At 39.1% G+C, this 22157-nt stretch overlaps 1 protein-coding gene across 4 annotated transcripts in view; it reads left to right on the forward strand.

The window, feature by feature from the left end:
• LOC129722436 (protein groucho-like) overlaps positions 1-22157 on the forward strand; it is an 86294-nt gene that overhangs the window by 47563 nt on the left and 16574 nt on the right. For all 4 annotated transcript variants that reach the window (XM_055675884.1, XM_055675886.1, XM_055675885.1 and 1 more), the window contains exon 5: positions 5394-5438. In XM_055675884.1, the coding sequence (XP_055531859.1) occupies positions 5394-5438 (45 nt within the window). The remainder of the gene's footprint in view (positions 1-5393; positions 5439-22157) is intronic.

The raw sequence follows: 22157 nt of genomic DNA on the forward strand, positions 1-22157 counted from the left end.
AGTGAAAAAAAAACTAAAAAGGCTGAATCGGCAAATTAAATAAGCAATTCACAAAAAACGGGCCACCATTTTATTCGATTTCGTTGAAATTGATGTTTCTATAGTGAATGATGCCATTTTGTGATATTTGTAATTTTTTTTTTTGGATCACAACTAACTATGTAAACAAGGTATTGATAATTGTTTTTCCAGAAAAAATATACAACGTGAAAAAAAATCATTTTCTGGGGAAAGGTGCAATAGGGTAATCACTCCATTATTCATCTCCACAGCTTGGTGCACCTATGTTCATCTTATTTATCTCATTTGTCCAATTTACCGTCAAATTTCTAAAAATTTTCGAAAGTAAATCTATTTGCTTCTCGATTTTCTCAAGTAGCTGAAAGTTTTCGTCGAAAATATGGTGAAATTTGACGATAAATAGATCAAAAAGGCGTGATGAGATGAATATAGGTACTGATGAATATAGGATGAATATAAAAGCGGTAACCCTAATTAAATGAAAATCTCAAAAACTCCCTCTTTGTGAATCTGTTTATTTTTTCCTACAAAAACAACTACATATTAAAAGCTAACCATTAATAGTTTCCTGTACTTGGAAAATGAAAACAAAAAAAAATAATTGTAAAAAAAAACGATTTTAATATTATGTAGGGTACCCGATCAGAAAAGCAGAACTAGAAAATTACAAAATTCTATCAACACGAGATACAAATAACAAATTTTGATACGAATTTGTATTTTCTCATATGCTTTTGATAACGAAATTGAATCCGAATGAGTTATGATAACAAATTCTGAAATGAAGTTGTTTTGAAACAAGTCTAACAGATTTTTTATCTCTATCGCAACCTGTTATTTCTAACAATAGTTGTTACTATACTGTTCTATATGCTAACTTATTTTGTTAGAAAGCTGATACGTTAGTTACAAAGCTTGATATGGGTTTGATACTAGTGAAATCATTTTTGTTACAATTTCTGGTATTTTAACACCGAACGGGATCAAATTGAAAACACAACCTAAATGGTTTTTCCCATAACACACTAACAGCTTCTGTTACAATTTTGTTTTGCCCTTATGATCGGGTATGGAACGTCTTCGTCAGTGGTTTTCTTCGGCAGTTTTTCTGCAGCAATCTTATGCAAAAGGGGGCCGAAGAAAACCACTGACGAAGACGTTCGATACCCTATATTTTTTGAAAGGATGAAACTTTTACCTTCAGTTTTGCTGCAGACACTATACCATTCAAATATACCATTTAAATGCCAAAGCTATTTTTAATAATAATAGTTCCGTAGCTTGAGTTATGTCAACACAACCCGGGACATCACGATAAAAAATATTTCTAGCATCTAAACGGATCTAAATTCAGTTAATTGATATTAGTTAGCTTACAATGTGTAATTTTTGCATAAAACATTCGGATTCATAAAAATTAAGTTTTTTGAGATATTCAATTTATAATTATATTTATTTTATATTTTTATAGGACAAAACTACTATCTAAAAGTTTACTGAGGACGTTGTACCAATCAAACCAAACGTTCTGGCTTTAAGTTTTTTTCCTTTTTTCTGGAATACGTATTGTTTTCATTTCTCCATAACAGCTACCAATGTTTAGCTAATCTTTTGTAGTTTCCATGGAAAAAATAAGGTTGAAAACAGATTTCTTGCAGATAATTTATTTGCTTAACTTTTTTTTCTTAGAGTGTATATTTTTTTCGAAAAGACAAAATTATAATCACAACTCTGGCGAAGACATTACACCGACTATAAAAACCGTTTTGGCTCTAAATGTACTAGTTATCATCAATATCCTCTTGCATAGCATCTCAAAAATGTGTCGTTTAAAATAAAACAAATAGCATCTTTTGCCCAGAGCTCAATATTGTTCTTTTTCCACGTTCAAACTAAATTATTTATCTGTGTCACTATTTTCAAATTAAAAAATCACAAAAAGGTTGTATGCAAAGCCAAGACCGCAAGGTTGAAGTAGAATACTTTTACAAGAAAGATAACCTGGCTGCTTGCGTGTCAGTCATTTTTTCTAGTAAATAAACGTTGACCGTTCATTGGCAGTATTGTAATTTCTTTTTGTCTGATATTTTGAATGAAGTTCATTGGATATTTTTAAATTTTGTGCAAATGAGAAGTTGAAGTGCTGCCGAATTGTAATATGCACATTTAATACGACATCATTAAACGGGAACGGAACAAAGGCTACGGTTATGCAGAACGCGAATGCCGGCGCGATGCGATTCGCCTTACCGTGGTGAAATGTACAGCTCTTTTTAAGGCGAAGTAGAGCTATACATTTCAACTGATTTCGTCTTGCCGAATCGCATCGCGCCGTTATTTGCGTTCTGCATGACCGTAGCCAAACACTAAGCGACGCAAACACGTAATAATAGTCAGAGTATGCATGTAGATGAAGATAATTAACTTAGGATTATAGCGCAAAACGAGAAAATATTAACTCTTCAAATAATCATTTGTGTTCTTCAAATTTCAGTTGTTCAATTTAATATCCAATGAAATGTTTGTTTATCATCTGATGAAGCTCTTATATAGGCCAAATGATGCATTCCCATTTACTAGGTCCATAACTCTGCCGACCGTGCATGGGAAAGCGCGGTATAACGACCAATCAGAGGTCGAATTTTGTGTTTTGACAAGGCTTAAGAGTTTTCAATAGTACAATAGTTCGAATGATAAAATTGCAATTTCATGCATTTGGTAGGAATCTTAGAAGATTTTCTAATCGATTGCTGCAAAAACGAAGGAAATCCATCGAAAACTAACCGATTTATTAGCATTTGAAATTTTTCTCACTTTTTTCAGTTTTAGATTCACATTTTACATCCCTATGTAGCCGAACTTCCTGAGAGAAGTATTCTAATTCAAAATTAAATCTTCATTAATTCATTTGTTGTCCTTATAAGAACAATTGTTCAATTTATCATAGGATGTAGTGTTTATCTTACATCTCTGTGTTACCTTTATAGTGAGGACTAAGGCGCACGGTCAACACAATGAGAAAGGTGTTTTCACATTGAAAACTAGACACGGCTTTACTGGAGGAAGTGTTGGCAAATGCATCTACCGCTAATACCACCGCTATCATACGAAAGCGCGTCGTTTCATGTGGGGAATATCAACAACGAAAAATGACGCGCGTCTAAGCATAACCCGAACTGTTTCGCCGTGCTGTTCCCATTTACCTTTACATCGGCCTCAGGGAAGTACCGGCTGCATCTGCATCTACCGCTGAGGCTGTCACTATACTGCTATTGGTACCAAAAGCTATTAACTCTTCAAATAAGTGTTTTATTTGTTCTCAAAAGAACAATTGTTCAATTCAAAATCGGATTTACGCAATCGCATCTCTGTAATATTACCGACAATAATATTCTTCTGAACAAACTGATACAACTTTCCCATTAGGCCTCTGCCATAATAGACGCGAAAAGCGACGCGAACCGATTCGCTCGGCTGTAGGTTAATGTACAGCCATCAGTAGAGGTGTACATTAACATACGGCCGAGCGAATCGGTTCGCGCCGCTTTTCGCGTCTACTATGGCATAGGCCTTAGAGAAAGTTGCTGGCTGATGTATTCACTTCATGCAAGCCTGCTGCTGAGCAACTGCAACGCTATCCGTAGCCATGCCACAGTTGTGGCCGCCATTGGTATCCGCTGTACCTGCATCTGCTGGCCCTGCTGCTATCGATGGTGAGATCCGCTGAAACTGCTACGCTTATCCGCAGCCATGCCACAGTTATGGCCGCTATCCGCTATCGATGGTACCCACTGCTCGCTCCCGCTGCTGCTAAGGGAGGACTGCTGTCGTCGCTGTTCAGAACTACTATGAGCGGCTTCGACTAAAACAGGCTCTTATATAGGGATGAAAATAGGAATGAATTATTTTACGTACGTGGTGGAATGATATAACTTGAAAAATATGTGTGACTTCATTCTGGTTCAGAGCGATCATTTGATAAGCTCCACCTCTTTTTTCAGTTTCTAAAGTTTTTCCTCAGTTCCGTAGCACGGATGCACAAAAATGATTTCTTGTCGAGCCGGACCGATAGCACTCTCATTGAAGCAACAAAATAACATGTTTTGTGTCGTGTTGTGCAGCTTGGTTGAAGAAAATGTTCCCGTCCCCATGTCGCATGTAAGCAGATTATTGCGTTCAGTAGATAGTGTACCCAGCGAATAAACACCGATGGTGCTCTCACACACGCAACGGTTTTAACCCGTATCTTATTGCGGTTTGTAACATCAAGCGGTTTCGTTTGCTCGCTGTTGCGTGTTGCATCATGTTGCAACTTGGCAGCTGGGAGACGACAAAATTCTGTTTATGCTGATTGATTGAATCGACTTCACATTAGCTCTGCATAGTCGAACTAACTGCTTTTGTGAATGCGTTCTAACAGGGCAATTTATTATTCAATGTCGGTTATGCTGATCGCAGCCTTTGCGCTGCCCCTACAGTGCCCCTACAGTTGGATTTCCTGATGGCAATCTTCATGCTGCCCCAACACGGGGGGAATAATGGCTGTCTGACGACACACGCTGAGAAAAACCGCGCTGCTCCTGAGAGTGGTAACCAACCACAGAGCTAGTGCTGCTGCTAAGGAAGGACGACTGCTGTTGTCGCTGTCTAGAACTATTATGAGCGGCTCCGGCTGAAACAGGCTCTTATATAGGCCAAATAGCATGTTTTCAATTGCAAGGTATATGATCCTGTCGACCGTGCTTGGGAAGCCAGCATATAACGACCAATCAGAGGTCGAATTTTTCGTTTTGACAAGGCTTGACTATTTCCAATAGTACAATAGTGTGAATAATAAAATTACAATTATCTTATTTTGGGAAGAATCTTAGAAGATTTTCCAATCTGTTGCTGCAAGAACGAAGGAAATCCATCGAATACTAACCGATTTATTAGCATTTGAAATTGGACATATTTTTCACTATTTTCGGTTTTAGATTTTCATTTCACATCCCTATGTAGCCGAACTTCCTGAGAGAAGTATTCTACTTCAAAAAGGAAAAAACCTCTTCCGACTTCTGAGGTGACACTCCTCAATTAGGATTACACCTCATGAGTCGGAACCATAGGGACGAACTTATTAATGATCTTTTTATCGAAATTTTATAAGAAGAAAAAAAAATAATCAAAGCTAGATTATTTTTTGGGAGTATTTAAAGAGCAAACTGTGATAATTATAGTCCTCTTTTAATGGTAAAATTTCGTCCGTTACGGTCCATGATAAAATATTTGATTTAAACAAAAATAATCCTTTTTTTTTTTAAAGCTTTTCATCACGAAAGTTGCACGTTATTATCAAATGACTAACATAATGATTCATTGTTTCATTGCAGTACTACGAGATGTCCTATGGATTGAATGTGGAAATGCACAAACAGGTATGTAGTATTGTTTCAGTATCTGATTAAGCAACGGTTCTATAGAACCACTGACCGTTTGTTCGTTCGTTGGCTAAATTTGTTGAAACAAAAAAGGATCCCAACTGCTCTGTGCATCCGCACGGAAAGCATTATCGTAATCTCACCCTCTAGTGAACAGACAATTCCTTTTCCTACTAGTGCTTAGCCTAATTCGGCACGCAATTCAATTCCACATCTTCTTCGCCTATTCACACCTTATGAAGGTCCACTCTATCGGATACCCGATCCAGAAGGGGAACTCCTTCTCTGATAGAACACTTGACTAGTTTCGAGCTCAACCGACCGACCGACCGACGGACCACTCAGTAGCAGTGGTGGAAGCTCGTTCTGCTCCGTTGAATCTGCCGCTAGACTTCCTCCGTCCTCCTAGAGAAGTCATTGTGTTTTCTACTGCAGGACGACGATCCGCTCCGGTGGGTGCATTCACCGCGCCCCGCCTGACTGACGTTTGCAACTGAAACTGAAAAGTGAATGGTTCTGCTACGGTGTGCGGTCTCTGAGTTATAACATAATTATCATTGTGTTAAATCGCATTAAACTAACATAATAGGTATTTTGAATGTTGCCTTGTTATTGACCACCACAACGGGCAAAAGAGATGGGGCCACCTTTCTACTACGGCACACAGACAACTCTTGTTTGGGGCGTTCGTTCTAGTGGTTTCAATGAATTGCTTAAGGATTGTAGTTTCAACATTAGTCACACCCTGAGCTTTCCAGATTGCCGCATGCAGATTGCAATCGCACTACGTTGCGCTTCTATACTGCTTGTGACTTGTGGTACGGAGGGATGGAGGAAGGGGCGACTTGTTTTCCACATTGCTTCTGGTGGTGGAACTTGCCGCGGCGCTCTATGATGCACCGGAGCGAGGTGTTTATTGGTTGAAGTCTGTTATTACACCGCACGTAACATGTATATATTTGTAGGTTGCTTGCCAGTGTGGCAACATCTGTAATTCCCGGCTGCTTAGTAGTGCGAGCAAAAGGTGACTTCTGCTTTGTTACAGCTAAGTATTCTGTTAGCTGTCAAACAGCCAGCCCGTGATGCTTATTTTGTTCAGTTGACAGATTCGTGCTTGGGACGATGTAGTGCGTCCCTAATTAAGAGACCCAAGAAACGGTTACAAGTAGCGAGTCAAGTGAGGAGTCTTGTGTTCAATTCATGGTCTGTCACCATTGGCTGCGGCAACGGCGACAACAGCGGCGGTGGCTCCGTCCAACACAAAATCCTGTTGCAACTATAATCGCCTTACACGCCTTGTTGTCGACGGCGCCTTTCGGCTTTTGTCCCCAAGCGTCTGAGCCGGGCCCGGGCCTCTAAGCCGACAGGGTGACGCGACAATCCAACTGCACGAACTGTGTAATTGAACCGTGAACACCGCTAGGGTATCGCGCTCTAATTTGTGAACTAATCTCCGGAACTTACTGTTTTTCTCCATCATCGTCGTCAGCGCCCCGCAGTCAGTCAGCGGTCACTTCGTGGGGGTAATTGGAGAGCCGGTTTCGCTCGGACTGCTGCTTGGTGTAATACGATATTTCCGATTGAATCGTAGTTATTTATCTAATTAGTTTTTTTTTTTCGTGTGTTGTTTTCAATCCGCGAATGCCTTGTGTTCACTCGACGGACTGTAAAATACAAACTGTTGAAATGGCATGTTTTGTAGCGAACATTCAGCCACACGCAGATTGCTAACAAGGCGTAACATAATAGGAAACAAGAAATCGATTGCCTGTAGTTAGTGTATTGTACTTAGAAAAAAAAAACCTGTTTTGATCCCCCTAGAGGGTTGCACGGACTTTCGGATTGAGTTTCTCAGAGGTGAATTTTAGTATGATCATTGTACCTTTCCTCTACTTCAAAAATACCAACACAGACTACAAAGTAGACCAGGCTGTGTGGCCTTGCTCGAGTCCGGTTGAGTATCGCAATGCAGTGAACCGTGGAGTAGCGTGCCTACGTTTCAGCTTTTTTTTCTGTTTTGTTTGCTATGCCCGAGTCACATTTCTAAATCGAGTAACAACGACTTAATTAGTGCTATGGGAAATTGTTGTTCACTCGGTGAGTGATTCCATCGAGCAGCGGGGCAAGCAAGCGCCTCGACCGACCGGGTCGCCTATAATCGGTAAACAACCCACCGCAAACATAATTAGGTGCCCGATTATATATGCGGAGCAGAGATTAATTCGAAAATAATCTGTTCCACTTGCACAATTGCATGCTGTCGCGTCGCGCTCTACCAGCTGGAAAGACCCCGCTAGCGGAGGACGACCTGCGATGCAAGTGCGAGCACATCAATCAAACTAGTTCTCACCGCGTGGCGTGGAAAGTAGCGCGGTACAGAATCTGCAACAATGTCGAGCAACACGGAGTGCAAGCTCTGATCTACGGCGTTCTGCATACTCATGCATACACACGTGGGATGTCAATAATTAGTTCAACCAGCTTTGCCGACACTTCTTGCTGGTGGTTTTCCGCTAACCGCAACGAGCAAGCCGTGTGCGGCAGTCGGGAGGATAGACATCAGTTGTGCCACCAGCCAGGCGTGAATGCCGACAGTCGCGGTTTCCCGGTTTTCCAGCTCTCCGATAGAAACGCACTACTCACATACGTCGCCGTACGTGGCGGTGAATAATTCATGATCATCTTTATTTATGAATAATGCGCGAGTGTCTTCGGTGCAGTACGCCGAGACTGACAGCACAAACGAGGATCGTACTAAGCGGGTTTCACGCCAAATAATAAGTTAATTGTGGGCCAATTTAGACGGCACCACCCCTCGGTTGGTGCCGTAGGATAGCGGATAGTTTTCCGTTGGAAAATGTTTTATCTTTCTAGATCTAGATATGTTATTTTGTCTTCAAAATAATAAGTTGATGACTATGCCAGAAAGACTAGCTTTAGTTTGCCATACGAAACGGCACATTTGATCACAGTTCAGTGAAACTGTGATTATATTTTGGCAAATTGCCAAGACAGTCATTAACTAAGATTACGTCCGTGCTTTCTATGTTTAACTTTCGGCAGTTTTGAAAAATTATAGGCTGAAGTCACAAAGGCACTTTTATCGAAAGTTGTAGTTAATTTTTATTTATTTCTGTATAGGCCACTCTATGTGACCAGGAATATTAATCATTTGGAATATCGCCTAGGCGTCTACTGTATTCCGGATTTCTGTTATTGATAGGAAGCGAAATGCTCATTTTATTATTCGTGTTTATGTAAATGCTTTTCACCCTTCCTTTCTACGCTTTATGCTGCAAACCTCGTTCCTCCTGCCAATATTATCACCAATTCTAATTCATTGGAGAGGTTTTATCTGAATGTCTCTTTGGGCAATTAAAGTTTAAGAGAAATATTTTTGTTAAGAGAATGTCATGGAGGTTTTGTAGAATTCAACATAAGGAAAAGGTTAGCCTGAGAAAAACTCTGCTGAAGTCTGTTTACATCCAAGCGGACTATGTCACCTTGTGGCTCCCTCATAAATAAATTTAATAAATTAGCATAGGAAGCCAGTTTTTTAGATACTTTCTTCAACTGCTAATTGCTTCCTTTTTATATGAACATTTTGAATTTAGGATTTATGTAAATATTATGCCTGTGCTTTGCACTTAAGGTTTGTTGGCATAATTTACGGAGGAGTGCGATATCCCAATTTGCTTATCCTAAAGGGTAGAAGAGTGATCGCATGGACCCAAGGACAGTTCTTTCCTTTGCGATACCCACACCTGATTAGGGATTGGATCGCAGTGCTAACTCAACTCGAACTATACCAAAAATACTCTTTATTGAAAAAAAGATGAGGTTTTCAAATGATATTTTTGTTGCATTACATTTGATTATTTGTTGCATAAGCTGATGAGATTCGTATTAAATTAATGAGTCGGAAAGAGATGCCACAATGGTGTGAAAATTTTGCGTCGATGGAGGTATTAGTATGCTTGTTTGATTACACTGGTCGAAAAAATGAAAAAAAAGTTCATTCCTAAAGCTCAAATCGGAAAGAAATGAAAGATTATAGCTATTCAACCATTCCCATGAATTTCCACTACCTTATCTCCGCTTTCACTTAAGACCTCTCTCCGGCCTTTCTGCTTATTAGTTCATTACCTAATACTATTAGCAAAATCTTTACCGGCGATTTAGTCGCTCATGGTCACAGCATTCTGGGAGTTCTCCAGTGTCGCAAAGTAGTTCTTGTTTACCTATGACTTTATCTTGTATTTATTGTTTTGTTCAGGACCCTGTCCACCTGCCAAAAATGCACACCTTTCACACCTCATATTTATGATTTGTGCAAACCAGACACGAAGGAAATGCTTTTTTTTCGAGCTCTACTTCGAAATCACTCATGACAAAAATCGGCCAAAAGAGGTGGAAGCTGACTTCCCATACTCAGTCCGAATTTTTGCCTGTAAAACTTACCCCTAAAATAGTTTTGGTTAATGCACACTTCCGTCACGGTAAAGTATGCCTCGATGTGATTAGGTGGTGCTTGGCATTATACTGGATGCTGTTGTAAGCTGCGAAGTGCTTCAGCAGCAGGAACGCTAGGAAAAATAGTGGTGGCCCAAATTTTTCCAATTTCTCCAGATGTTTTCAAGCTCTTACCGTGCAGCCATTTTCCCCGTGGGTATACAAAAATATCAGAAGAAATGGCTCGTATTACGACCGAATTTTTGTGGATTTTCGGAAAGCACTACAACGATGCTACCTTTGGAATTGGAACGTGAAATTTTCTTTCAAGATGGTCTTCTCCCATCCAGTGTGCAACTGTTTCTCGTGTGCTGTGTGGACGTCATGCTATGAGTCGAGTGTTTATTTATTATATTATTGTTTTTCGCTTCGCGGTTTTCACCTTTGCGTTAAAGTTATGGCAGAATTGCATTCGCCTTATGGTCACCTATGAACGATTCCACCTTGAAATGTGTCGATTCCCCTTCCGTCTCTGCTGTCGTCTAAATTTTCGTTCGGATCTGATCATGCCTTTCTCGAGTACAACCCTTAACCTCTTTTAACCGTCGACAGCAGACCGTCCAACTTCCCGTTAGTCGTTTTTTAGAATATGGTGGGGTTCTTTGGTGTTACCCTCAAAGCAGACTTATTGTCAGCTCCGTCATATTCATCTCATCGTAGATATGGACTACTCTTGAGGTACAATATATTGTATTCAGGTTGTTTTCCGTCCGTCTAATTATATCGGATGCTGTCGATCAACTTACATTTACATCAATCAAATACTAAATAATTTTACTTTACAATTGTTTTTTTTTACTTTTATAGTTTGATTCGATCCGATTTCATCTTTCTATGTTGTTTCATTATTATTTCCGCTATCAATGCGGTACCGAAAACACTTTTTTTCTTGCCTCTTGTTAATCTTTGTTGTCAATCCTGGAATTTTTTTTCTCTGTTTAAACATAATTTTTCCTACTGCGACCTTAATTGGATTTACACTTACTATATCCAAATAACCAAAATTCTTAAGGCCACTTCAATGCAATCATGTCAGCAAAATTCTTTTGTTAACCTGCCGTCTTGGTCCGTGTATTCTTCGGAGAGAGTCTACTTACACTTCGCCTTAGTATGCAATTACCTGCAGGAACCGTTTGAAGGAGCAATTTTCGTGATTCCTGAAAGATAAAAATATAAGAACAGGAGAAGGTAGAATCTCACCCACTCAATTATCTTGGGTCGGCTATTCCCTTAGCGTTCCATCCAATTCTCACTCATTTCACTCAAAAACTCAATCTTAACGTCTCCTCATCTGCGCTTTAGAGAAATGGTGTCTACAAGAAAGTTGTTGATGATATTATCACGCAAAACTTTGCCAACGACACCTTTCTTCTATCTCTTCTTGTTGTGGAGATATAAAGAATATAACTTGCACTAGCCCTTGAAATAAGATTTTTTCGTATATCTGAAAAACTATAGTATTTAGAAGCCAACAATGTTCAGCATATATTTGTATATGTATCAACCAAACACACAACTTTGTAGAAGGCACAAAATAGATAGCTTCTACATAGGTCAACTTATTGTCAAGTCAAAAGAAATCGAATTTTATGGATTAGTATAATTAAAAACGGTGAATATTCAAAATAAGAGGAAGAAAAATGCCTTCTGCAAAGTTTTTTGCGACAACATTATCAACAACTTTGCTGAAGACTTCATTAACGTCCCATTAACGGAACCGATTGGAAACCAAATTTAAACAAAACTAAATCTAAATTAGGACCAGATTACACTATGATAAACTGTTGTTTAGAGCTAACCATGTACTTAGTTTAGGACAAACGTCAAACAAGCTTCATTTTTTTCAGTTTATCAAATGGTGTTTTGAATAATTGACATTCATTTAGTACAAACGATCAACTACTTCGAATTTTTGAAGCAAAAAAATGTCAGCGAAGACGAGTTTCAACGATTTTGTAATATTCAGAGTCGAACTTCGCCCGCTGAGCATCTGACTCCGAAAGTACACAATTTGCGTCGTATTTGGCCAAATACACGAATACACGAATAAGCAACGAATGGAACAATTTTTACCGATTTTTTTATATTATGAATTAAAAAATTGCCAAATTTTTGCAAAATGGAACTGTGATTAATTTTGAAAAATCCAACGATTTTATCACACTTTTACACAATTCATATAGTTTGTCAAATAATTTGTTGGTAATTCTACAAAATGTCAGTAGAATTATTGACAAATTTTGCCAAAAATATTATAAAGTTATTTGTTTTATTAGGTTTTTTAAGAATGTATAACAAAATTGTCAAAATTAAACAAGTCAACAAATTGTGACCATCAAACAATATTTAATTTGTCTACGAAAAATGTCGGTTGGGACCAGGCTTTGTTTTGCTCATCTTCATCTTAAAGAGAAAATAGTTTTTTTTCCCTCTTAACAACTGCTAGCTTACATTCAATGTGCATCACACCATCTGCTGTAGAGAGAGCACAAAGTAATAGTTTCTCTGACGAAAAAAGGACCTAATTTGACAGAGCAAAAACCCAGTGAAACTCTGGTAAATTGCTCATCCGCGCACGCAAGAAAAGTGAAATAAATTGCTCGGCGATCAACTGAGCATTGCGTCACCGTTCTCATCGCTCTGGGGTGCGGCAAAACAGTATTAAATCGAACTTTCTGCGGAAACGCACCCATGACTTGTGAATCTTCCTATTATATTAAATTCGAAAACGGTTAGGGCGTGGCTTCAATGTGAACCTAAATGTTCTAATATTTGGCCAACTCCTCTTCTAGTAAAGGAGAAGCTAACGAAAACTACTCCCTCTTAAACGGAGAGAGCAAACAAATGTTTACCCCTAACACGCGATGATTAAGAGTGAAAAGAAACTGCGACTGAAATACTCTACGCCTAAATGTGGATAATTACGCACTCTGTGTGAGAGAAAGTCTAGTTCTCCAAGGGGTTTGGCAGGTAGAGAAGAAAATTTGAGCAAAAACCAAGAGAACGGAAGAAGCCTGGTTGTGACAGAATGTTGTTGTGGAAAGAGCAAAATTAAATATTCATCTACAGTTCGGTTTCATATCCTATTGAATCCTTTTTTTTTACTGGGGTTTAAGTGTTGCGTTGATTTACGTTGCACTTTTTATACTGAATGCTGAAAAATTTCAGGGAAATAACATTATATTTCAGGGAACATTTTCATTGGTTACTAGCTGAGCATTGGGTTCAATGTCTGCTATCATCCTGTTTAGAATGATTCCCTCCATCCAAACTGTTTGGATTCATCAGGAAGGCAGGAAGGCGTAAACTGCAGTTTTGTTAACTTACATGATTAGCATTTGTGTCGAAACACTGTTGATAAGGTAATTTGTTTAAAAAACGATAACAATATAGCCTTTAATAGTTTCTCAACTTTGCTAGATTCACAGCAAACTTTACTGTATAACCATGTAAAGTTAAAAACTAATCGGGGTCTTTATAAATCCCCCTAATATATTTTTAAATTGCCAACATTAAGGATCATTTGATACTGAATTTATCACCCTGCTAAAACCGAGAGTAGAAATGTGAATCGCCCTTTATTAAATTCTTTGCAAATTTATTCTATTTTAACGGAAATTCTACTCGCTGCTGATGCACATTTCATTGAAACCAATTCTTCATTCTTAGCATACATTATAAAGCAACTCTGACCTCAACAACCCTGCCTTCCATTGCTGTGATGAGGCGAAAAATCAATCACAATCGCGTGCTGCTGCTACCGCTGCAAACCAGATGTAAAATTAGTAAATTCTGCCGTCCAATTTTGGCAATTACAATATTACCCAATAATTTACCGGCCGCTGTTGGATGGCAGATTGCAGAGCCCAACTCAACCTATCCCAGTTTCCCGGCCAGTAGTATGACCGCCTACAGGGTAGACAGGCAGCCCACAGTGACCAAAATACTTCACATTTGGCTTTCTATATTGGTTTAGGTCTGGTCTACCCCCCTCCCCGTTCGCCAGAACTCGTGCATAGCCCGGGTGTAAGTTTGGAACGTGTTTCGAAACTACCACACCACCTCTGGGACTGCCTCAAACTCTTTGTAACCCCACGTGTACCTGGGGCGCGGGACTATTCGGTACAAGCTGACAACTAACACTATACATATCCAGTGCAACGAAAACGACAACAGCATCAGCAACAGCGGTTGCCATATGTTGTTCGTCGTCGTCGTCGTCGTCGTCACCGTCGTTGGGCAGAAAAGAGCAAACTCGGTCATTTGTTGTCGGCGGTCGGACGTTGCAAGCTGCTGCTGACCGGTTGGCTGCAGTTCTCGTAGCATGTTCTACCGAATGCAATTACAAGTTTTGACACGGATTTAATTACATTCATGTATTTTTAATGGGGACACCACATCCTCTACTTGCACTGCGGCCAACCCCACACAGCTGAGGGGAATTTCGGGATTGCAACTATGTTGAGCCTGCCTTGGTTGGTGGGCCGATCGATGAAGCGGGTCAATTAGTAAATATAATTTTCGTGTTCGTGTAACGATATTTTCTCTAGCATGTTTTTTTTTTCTCTCTCCTGAAACGCCCGAGTTGCAACACTGTCTGTTACACATATGCAACAAGCGTGCAATGCAAACAGATCTAAAGAAAATGTTGTTGGTGTTGTTGGTTCGAAGCTTCCCCCTCGTTGCCTTGCTGGAAGGAATAAAGTTAGTAACATGGAAGTACACGATTCTTTTGCCGCTACCGATGCTTTTTCTGGTGCCTGGATGGGTTCCTTCGTTGCAGCGTGCGATGACTGGTTGAACAAGAAGGTGTCATGTAAAGGCCTCATGGGGATTCAGCCCGGAGGTGCGGCGCAGTCTATAAAAGCTTGTTCCATAATTGTGTACAAGCTCTACATCGGGCACAATGCCACAGTACGAGGCACAGGAGAACCGGGCTACGGAGGGAACTTGTTTGATTTGGTGAAGTTGTCCGCTAGTTGTTACCCAGGAAGAAAAATTCCTCTTTTTACGCAGCTGCTTGGTGAAAGTTTCTGCTTGGAACATCGAGTTGGAAGGACGAAGATTTGTGAAGAATTATTAATCAACAAAGCAGTTTTTGTTGGTTGGAGTGTTGAAACTGACTATGATATCAATTTGCTAACACTATCACGCCACTCCAAGAGTAAAAAGTACTTCACTTTCACTTGGCTAGAAAGTCTAATCTATCACCCCTCAATCGACTCCGTTGCTTCGAAAGCTGATCCAAATCGAACAATGGATCACAAAGTTGCACCGCACTCGCCCTTCACTGGGGAGCCTTCCTTTCCCATCCATCAGCAGCAGATAAATCTCGAAACCATTTGCCGACCCGACCGAGCTGCCCTGGTTGCTACTGTGGGTCGATCGACCGGCCGATCGAATTATTCTGCATGACCATTCACATTCCCACCTCAGGAGAATTTAGTATGGCGACCGCAGCGGCTGCAACTAACGGTGAGGCGGCGAGGTGGGAATTGGTGAGGCGGTGGTTCCGTTAATTGACTGCGAACCGCCCCCGAACAACAAATCCAGCGAGTCATGCCAAATCAATTTCCATATTACTCAACCGCAGCGAGAGAGCCAATCTGGCGGGTGGTGGGGGCAGAAAATCATTCAAGTCGAGTGGAAAATCTCAACCACGACTTAGCGCGGGCAACCAGCCAGCCAGCTGCGGGGGCACAGTGGTCTAGAGTGAGCAGTTTTTGGCGTCAAATATTTACTGTCTTGCCGCGGGATGTCAAATCTGTGTATTTCAATGTGAAAAATGGGAAACGTATATTTTCCCTCTTTAGTGTATAGTTTGTAAACATATTATTTCATCTTCAAAACCAAAATTTATCAATGATTTCAACGACGAAAACAGCTGGTAATATACCTGGGAAATGTCAACAGCCGATAAACCTTGTCTTTTATTGGAAAAAATAGAGCACAAGAAAAATGAAGAAAAGAAGTTGAAATAAATGTTGAGGAGAGAAATCAAGAAATGAACAGATATATGTGTGAACAGAATGTAAAATAAAGAAAGATGAAAGAGGGATGATGTGGTCCCCGTGGCTCTGTGGTTAGCGATGTCGGCTAGCTCTCCCACACGGTTGTGATATCGGGTTCGATTCCCGATCGAGTCGAGGATCTTTTCGAGCTGGAAATTTTCTCGACTCAGCACTGGGGCACGGTGTATCGTTGTTCTTATCCTACACATGCAAAATGTGCCAAAAACAATATCGATAACGAATTCTCTCAACTAATCTAGTTGATCGAGACCGCTATTAGCCCCAAGGCTAAGCGTACGATATTGTTTTGAAAGAGGGATGATGATATACAACAAGATTCCGATGAATCAAGGAACAAGTATGTTAATAAAAGAGAGAGAGAAAGATACCAAAGCTGTTTTCGAAGAATTGCTGCTAGAAAGGGAAATTATGTACTAATCAAATGTACTAATTAAGTGTACTAATTAAGTTGATAATTTATTAAATTTTATCAAATGCTTAAACCTCACCATCAGCCTAACCTTTATCTCCTATCTCGTTTATTCTTGAGCCATACTATGGCCTTCTCGTTTTTTTTAATATAAAAATATCATTTAGTTTTATTATTGAAGAGTTTGTTACCGTCAAAATTTTTATTTGGGTCTGATCATCCCTCTTGAGTACTGCACCTAACCTCTTTTGGCCGTCGACACCCGACCGTCCAACTCCTTGCAAATGACTTCTCCTTTTTTGTGATGTATTGTGATTCAAACAGCTACATTTTAAAGTAAAAAAAAAAACAAATCGAGAAGAAGGATGAGCTAGAAACATAAAAAACTGAGAGCTTTTTAGTGAAATTCAGGTTTTTAAAACAAATTTTTTGGGGAATTCAAACTGGAACGGTGGAGTGCAGGGATTTGTTATTTTATGTACTTCGGAGCCGAAAAAAGATTTCTCCGTTCCTAAAAATAAATGTTTGAGTAATCAAATTAGTTGGTACAGCTCGGAAAAATCCGAACCATTTTTAAATGTGACTAAAAGGAGGTGACCTTATTAAAAAAAACTTATATTTCAAATCTTCACTAGACTAAAAAAAGTATGCTGCTAAAGTTCAAAGGAAAACTTTACCAATAATTTTTGTCGAAGAAATATGCTTTCAAATTGCCAGCAAGAAGCGAAAAATTTGAATTTGCTAGCGTAACTGGAACTTCACATCTTTTCATAACAGACAATATAAAACAAAGAAAAAAGAGATAAGAGAAAAACAAACAAACAGAAAAATTATGTACATTTATGAGACATAGAGATGATGAGGTATGATGACGATATTAAAAAAATGCAGCATAAAACTGCTTAGAAAGAAAAGTTTTGAGAAAAATTAAAGTTACAGATTCAAATATTAAATAGAAAGAAGCCTGAAAAAAACGTTTTAATGTAATGGTAGAAAATATAATTCCAGAGAAATCAGAGAAAACGTATTGGAGAATGAAGGAATAAAAAAAATAAGTAGCAGTGCAAAGAGGAATTAACAAATTTTAGGTTGAGATTTTTGAAGAAAGGACGTTAGCAATTGAAAGAATGGATTTCAAATAGCTTTGTCTTTGATAAAAGGAGAAAAAGATTGCAAAGTTAAAAAATTAGCTTTAGAAAATATAAAAATTAAAATTCAAAAAAAAAAAATAGTAAAAACTAAACATACAAATTCAATAAAAGATTTAAAAGTAAAACAATAAAATTAAAATGAAAAGGATTACAAACGGAGCAATGATTAAAAAATTGAATAAAATTAAAATAAACTGGAAGAATAAATATATGGAAAGGAGAAAAAATTCAAAAAAAAACTTGAATTTTAGAAAGAACATGAAAAAATTTTGAAAATGATATAGCAACAACAGAAATTAGAGTAACGAGAAACAATCAAAGAATTTTGGCAATAGACAAAACGAACCATTAACAGGCAGTAAGCATAAGAAGGAGTGAAAATGAGAAATAAAATTGAAAATAGAAACTAGTTACTAGTAACGAATAGGAAAAAATAAAAAAGAAAAAACATAAGAGAACAGAGATGCAAAATACAATAGAGAGATGGAAAGAAAATAGAAAGAAAGTTTTCAGAGGATAAAACCCTCAAAGTGGAAGACAATCGATACTGAAAGACAATATATTCTAATACAGTGGTATAAACAAAGAACTGGGTTAAGAAATAAAAATAAATTGAGAGTTAGAGTTTTTTTTAAACAGAGGACAATTTAAAAGGTAAATTGAGGAGAGAGCACACATGAAAGAGAAATATTTTATTATGGGGTGCAAAAATCAAGTTAACGTAAATAGAACAGATATTCCGGAAAGTGAGACGGAAGAAAGAAAGAAAAAAAGAGGGAAATATCTTCTAGGGAAATAAACTCGTAAGTGAAATGGGAGTAGAAATTTTCAGAAAGTGAGAGATTGAAGAAGAAAGAGAAAGAGAGAGAGAGACAGATAAAGAAAGAGAGATGAAAAAAGTCAGAGAGGTATACAAAACAAGAGAGTTAGAGAACGACAAAGAGAGATAAATAAAGAAAGAAAGAGTAAGAAATAGAAAAAGAAAGAGCGAGAAATAAAAAATGAAAAAAGAGCAAGAGACAGAAAAGAGCGAGAAATTTTAGAAAGAAAAAATAGGAATAGAGAATGAAAGAGCGGAAAATTCAAAAGGAAAGAGCAGAAAATAGAGAGATAAAGAGCGAGAAACAAAGAAAGAAAAAGCAGGGAGTAGAGAAGGATAGAGTGAGCAATATAGTGAGAAAAAGCAAGAAGTAGAGAAGAAAAAAACGAGAAATAGAGGTAGAGCGAGCAATAGATAAAGAAAGGGTGAGAAATAAAGAAAAAGCGAGAAATTGAAAAAGAAAGAGAAAGATTTAGACTAGGGAAAAGTGGGAAATGAAGTAAGAAGGAACGAAAAGTAGAGATAAAAAAAGAAAGAATGAGCAAGAAATAAAGATAAAACAGTGAGCAATAGAGGAAGAAAGAGAGAAAAAATACAAAAGGAAAGGGTTAGAAATACAGAAAAAAGAGCGAGAAATAGAGACAGCAAGAGCTAGAAGTTAAGAAGAAAAGTTTAAGAAATAAAGTAAGAAGGAGCGAAAAATAACTAAATAAAGATCAAGAAACAGAGAGAAAAAAAACAGCGAGAATGGAGAAAGAGACAACGAAGAATAGAGAGAAAAGTGGGAAAAGTAGAGGATAAAAAAGAAAGAAATATAGAAAGGTAGAGCGATAAATAGGGGTAAAATAGCGAGATATAGAGAAAGAAACAGTGAGGAAAAGAGAGAAAATTAGGAATAGAGAATTAAAGAGGAAAAATACAGACGGAAAGAGCGAAAAATAGAGAAAGAAAGAGTGAAAAATAGAGAAAGAATGAACGAGAAGTAGAGCAAGGAATAAAGAATGTAAGATTGTGAAATGGAAAAGAAAAAAGCGAGTTGTAGCGACAGAGAGACAGGAAAATAGAGAGAGGAAAAAAAAGAGAAAGGAAAAAAAGAGAGAGAGGAAAAAAAGAGAGAGAGGAAACGAGAGAGAGAGAGGAAACGAGAGAGAGAGGAAACGAGAGAGACAAAGGAAACGAAAGAGATGAAACGAGAGAGAGAGAGAAACGAGAGAGAGAGAAACGAGAGAGAGAGAGAAACGAGAGAGAGAGAAACGAGAGAGAGAGAGAAACGAGAGAGAGAATAGAAAGGGAGGGAGAAGGGAGAGAGAAAGAGAGAGAGGAGAGATAGAGAGAAGAGAGAAACAGAGAAAGAGAGAGAGAGAAAGAGAAAGAGAGAGAGAAAGAGAGAAAGAGAAACAGGAAAAGAGAAAAAACAGAAATGAGAGAGAGATTGGAAAAAAGAGAAAAAACAAAAAAAGAGATAGACAGGGGAAAAGAGAGAGAGATAAGAAAAAAGAGTGAGAAAGGAAAAAGAAAGAGTCAGGCAAAAGGGTAGGGAGACAAAAAAAAAGCGGGACAGGAAAAAAGAGAGACGTTTAAAAATAGAATAGAGAGACATAAAAATAGGACGATAGATTTCGAAAAAAGAGGGAAACAGGAAAAAAAAAGAGAGAGAGAGAGAGATAGAAAAAAAGCGAAAGAGACAGGAAAAAGAGAGACATAGAGCGACATAACCACAGAGAGACAGAAACAGACAGAGAGAGAGAGAGAGAGAAAGAGTAGATATTTGTTGAATATACAAGAAAACTAAGATAAAAAGGTGAAAGGAAAAACTGTTTAACATTAAAAAAGGAAGAGTGTACACCAAGTTGAGAAAGTAAGAATTCGAATGAGACAGAAAGAAGTATTTTAGCAAGAGTCAAAATAATCCCGTCTGGATGCGGTATAATTCCAAGTCTGTATCATATTTTCACTTAGCTTATTTTTCGTCTACTAGTTGCACTCACTGTTTGTTTTTAATAAACAAAATAAAACACTTCTAAAAGCAAAACAAACGATAAGAAACAAAAAAGAGAGATTTATGCAATCACGATTTGTGGTCTGCGTTAGGGAAAACCACAAATATTCACCTTCTTGCAGGCGCATGCAAACAATGCTACAGAATGATCACTTTGTGAAAATTAACGGAATCTCTGCATAGTTCAATTTTTCCTTTTCTAGATCGCTCCCTGAACGTCGTCGTGTTAACCGCGAAGAAGACTTATTTAGTTTGTTTTTTTTTCGTCTAATGCACGGTCATAAGACACAAAAAGCAATAGAAAGTTACTCAAAGCAACAAAATCTTCTCCACTTGTGTACCTACTCCTAAAGCAATTTATTTTCACCTAGAAAGAATTGCTCTTTCTAGCCGAATATTGCCCATCACCAGCGCACCGTGTTTAGGCCGGCGCAGCATCCATCTTTAGCTGCTAGCAGCGCGCCTTGCGACTGACGTAATAAATTTGTACCTATTTAAGACTCAATCAGCGAAATCATTCCTCTGTGGCTGCTGCCGGCCGTAGCTAGCAGCTCGTAAAACTCCAAAGTTTAATGTAAAAACGCGGCTTCAAGCGGCGGCACTCTGCAGTAGCGCGCTAAAACGATCGCAGCACGGGAGGGTAGAAGGCACCCGACTGTTATTACCGTAAATGAGGTTCGCCTTGCGCTTGGGCCCCCCCCCCACCTTCTCTGCCACTGCGCTCACCGGTAGCTGACTAATGCAGGCAGTGCATAAAGATGAAAAGAGTTCGGTTGGTCAAGGCTTCTTGGCTTTGCCCATTTCTGCCGTCGAGCGAGAGCGAGCCTACGCTGGCCAGTGGCCATTTATGAACCCGCCGTGGAAAGATTTATCTTCCATCTGTAGGACCAAAGTAGGACCGAGTCTGCCGCGTGGTCACCGGACACACTGTAGCGTGTGCAGTGGTTGCTTTTTATTACGAGCCATGATTAGATGGAATGACTGTCATGCTGCTGCCGTGTGGCGATAGCGCGGCAGTGGCAACGTGTGGACGTAATTAATTCCATCTCGGACTTAGGGCGGCGACTTGCGGCCCACCGGTCGGCTAATGCCTGTGGTACATCGAACCGTACAGGTTGCTAATTGGACTGTGTTACGATTACGGTGCCGAACGGGGGGAGAGTGCACAGATGTTGCAACGAAATCGAATTAGTTGGTACAGAGGGGTTTCGATTATTTACATTCTGACATAATGTCGCTCGTAAAACAAGAAGTGGACGTTTTTATCAGGAATCTTTTTCAAATCATTGATTCCTCTAAAGTCACAAGATTCAAAGGCGTAGTCAGTGTCTTTATTACTCAAGTCCAAACACAATTCTGTGAGGGTAACAATTGAGCCACGCCACTGCTTTACTAACATTACTGCTGCCATGCCGCAGGAAGTTTTCCCACTCTTGCAAAGGAAAGACAACCAACCAACCGTCAGGACAACGCAAAGCGATGGCAGCTCCGAGATAACTTTTACATCTTTCTCTACTGATGCTGTGGTTTTTGGCAAGCAGCACCGCCCTGAGCCGAAGAAGATAGCATACCGCTTGGAAAGTTTGTGCGAGACAGGAAATTGTCTGCCTCCGTCGTTCCGTCGTTGGACACTTCTCCCATTCTTCCGGTGGTTCTTACTGCCTTACATCCGATAAGGTGGGCCCCCGATGGGGAGGCAAATGAGATGAGTCATTTGATACGGATAGGAAGCGGGCGTACGAAGCATGGATTCAGCTGCTGCTACTGCTGCGGTGGCACGGGAACAACAGCTG

This window comes from Wyeomyia smithii, chromosome 2 (assembly GCF_029784165.1).
Source record: "Wyeomyia smithii strain HCP4-BCI-WySm-NY-G18 chromosome 2, ASM2978416v1, whole genome shotgun sequence".
NCBI classification, from domain to species: domain Eukaryota; kingdom Metazoa; phylum Arthropoda; class Insecta; order Diptera; family Culicidae; genus Wyeomyia; species Wyeomyia smithii.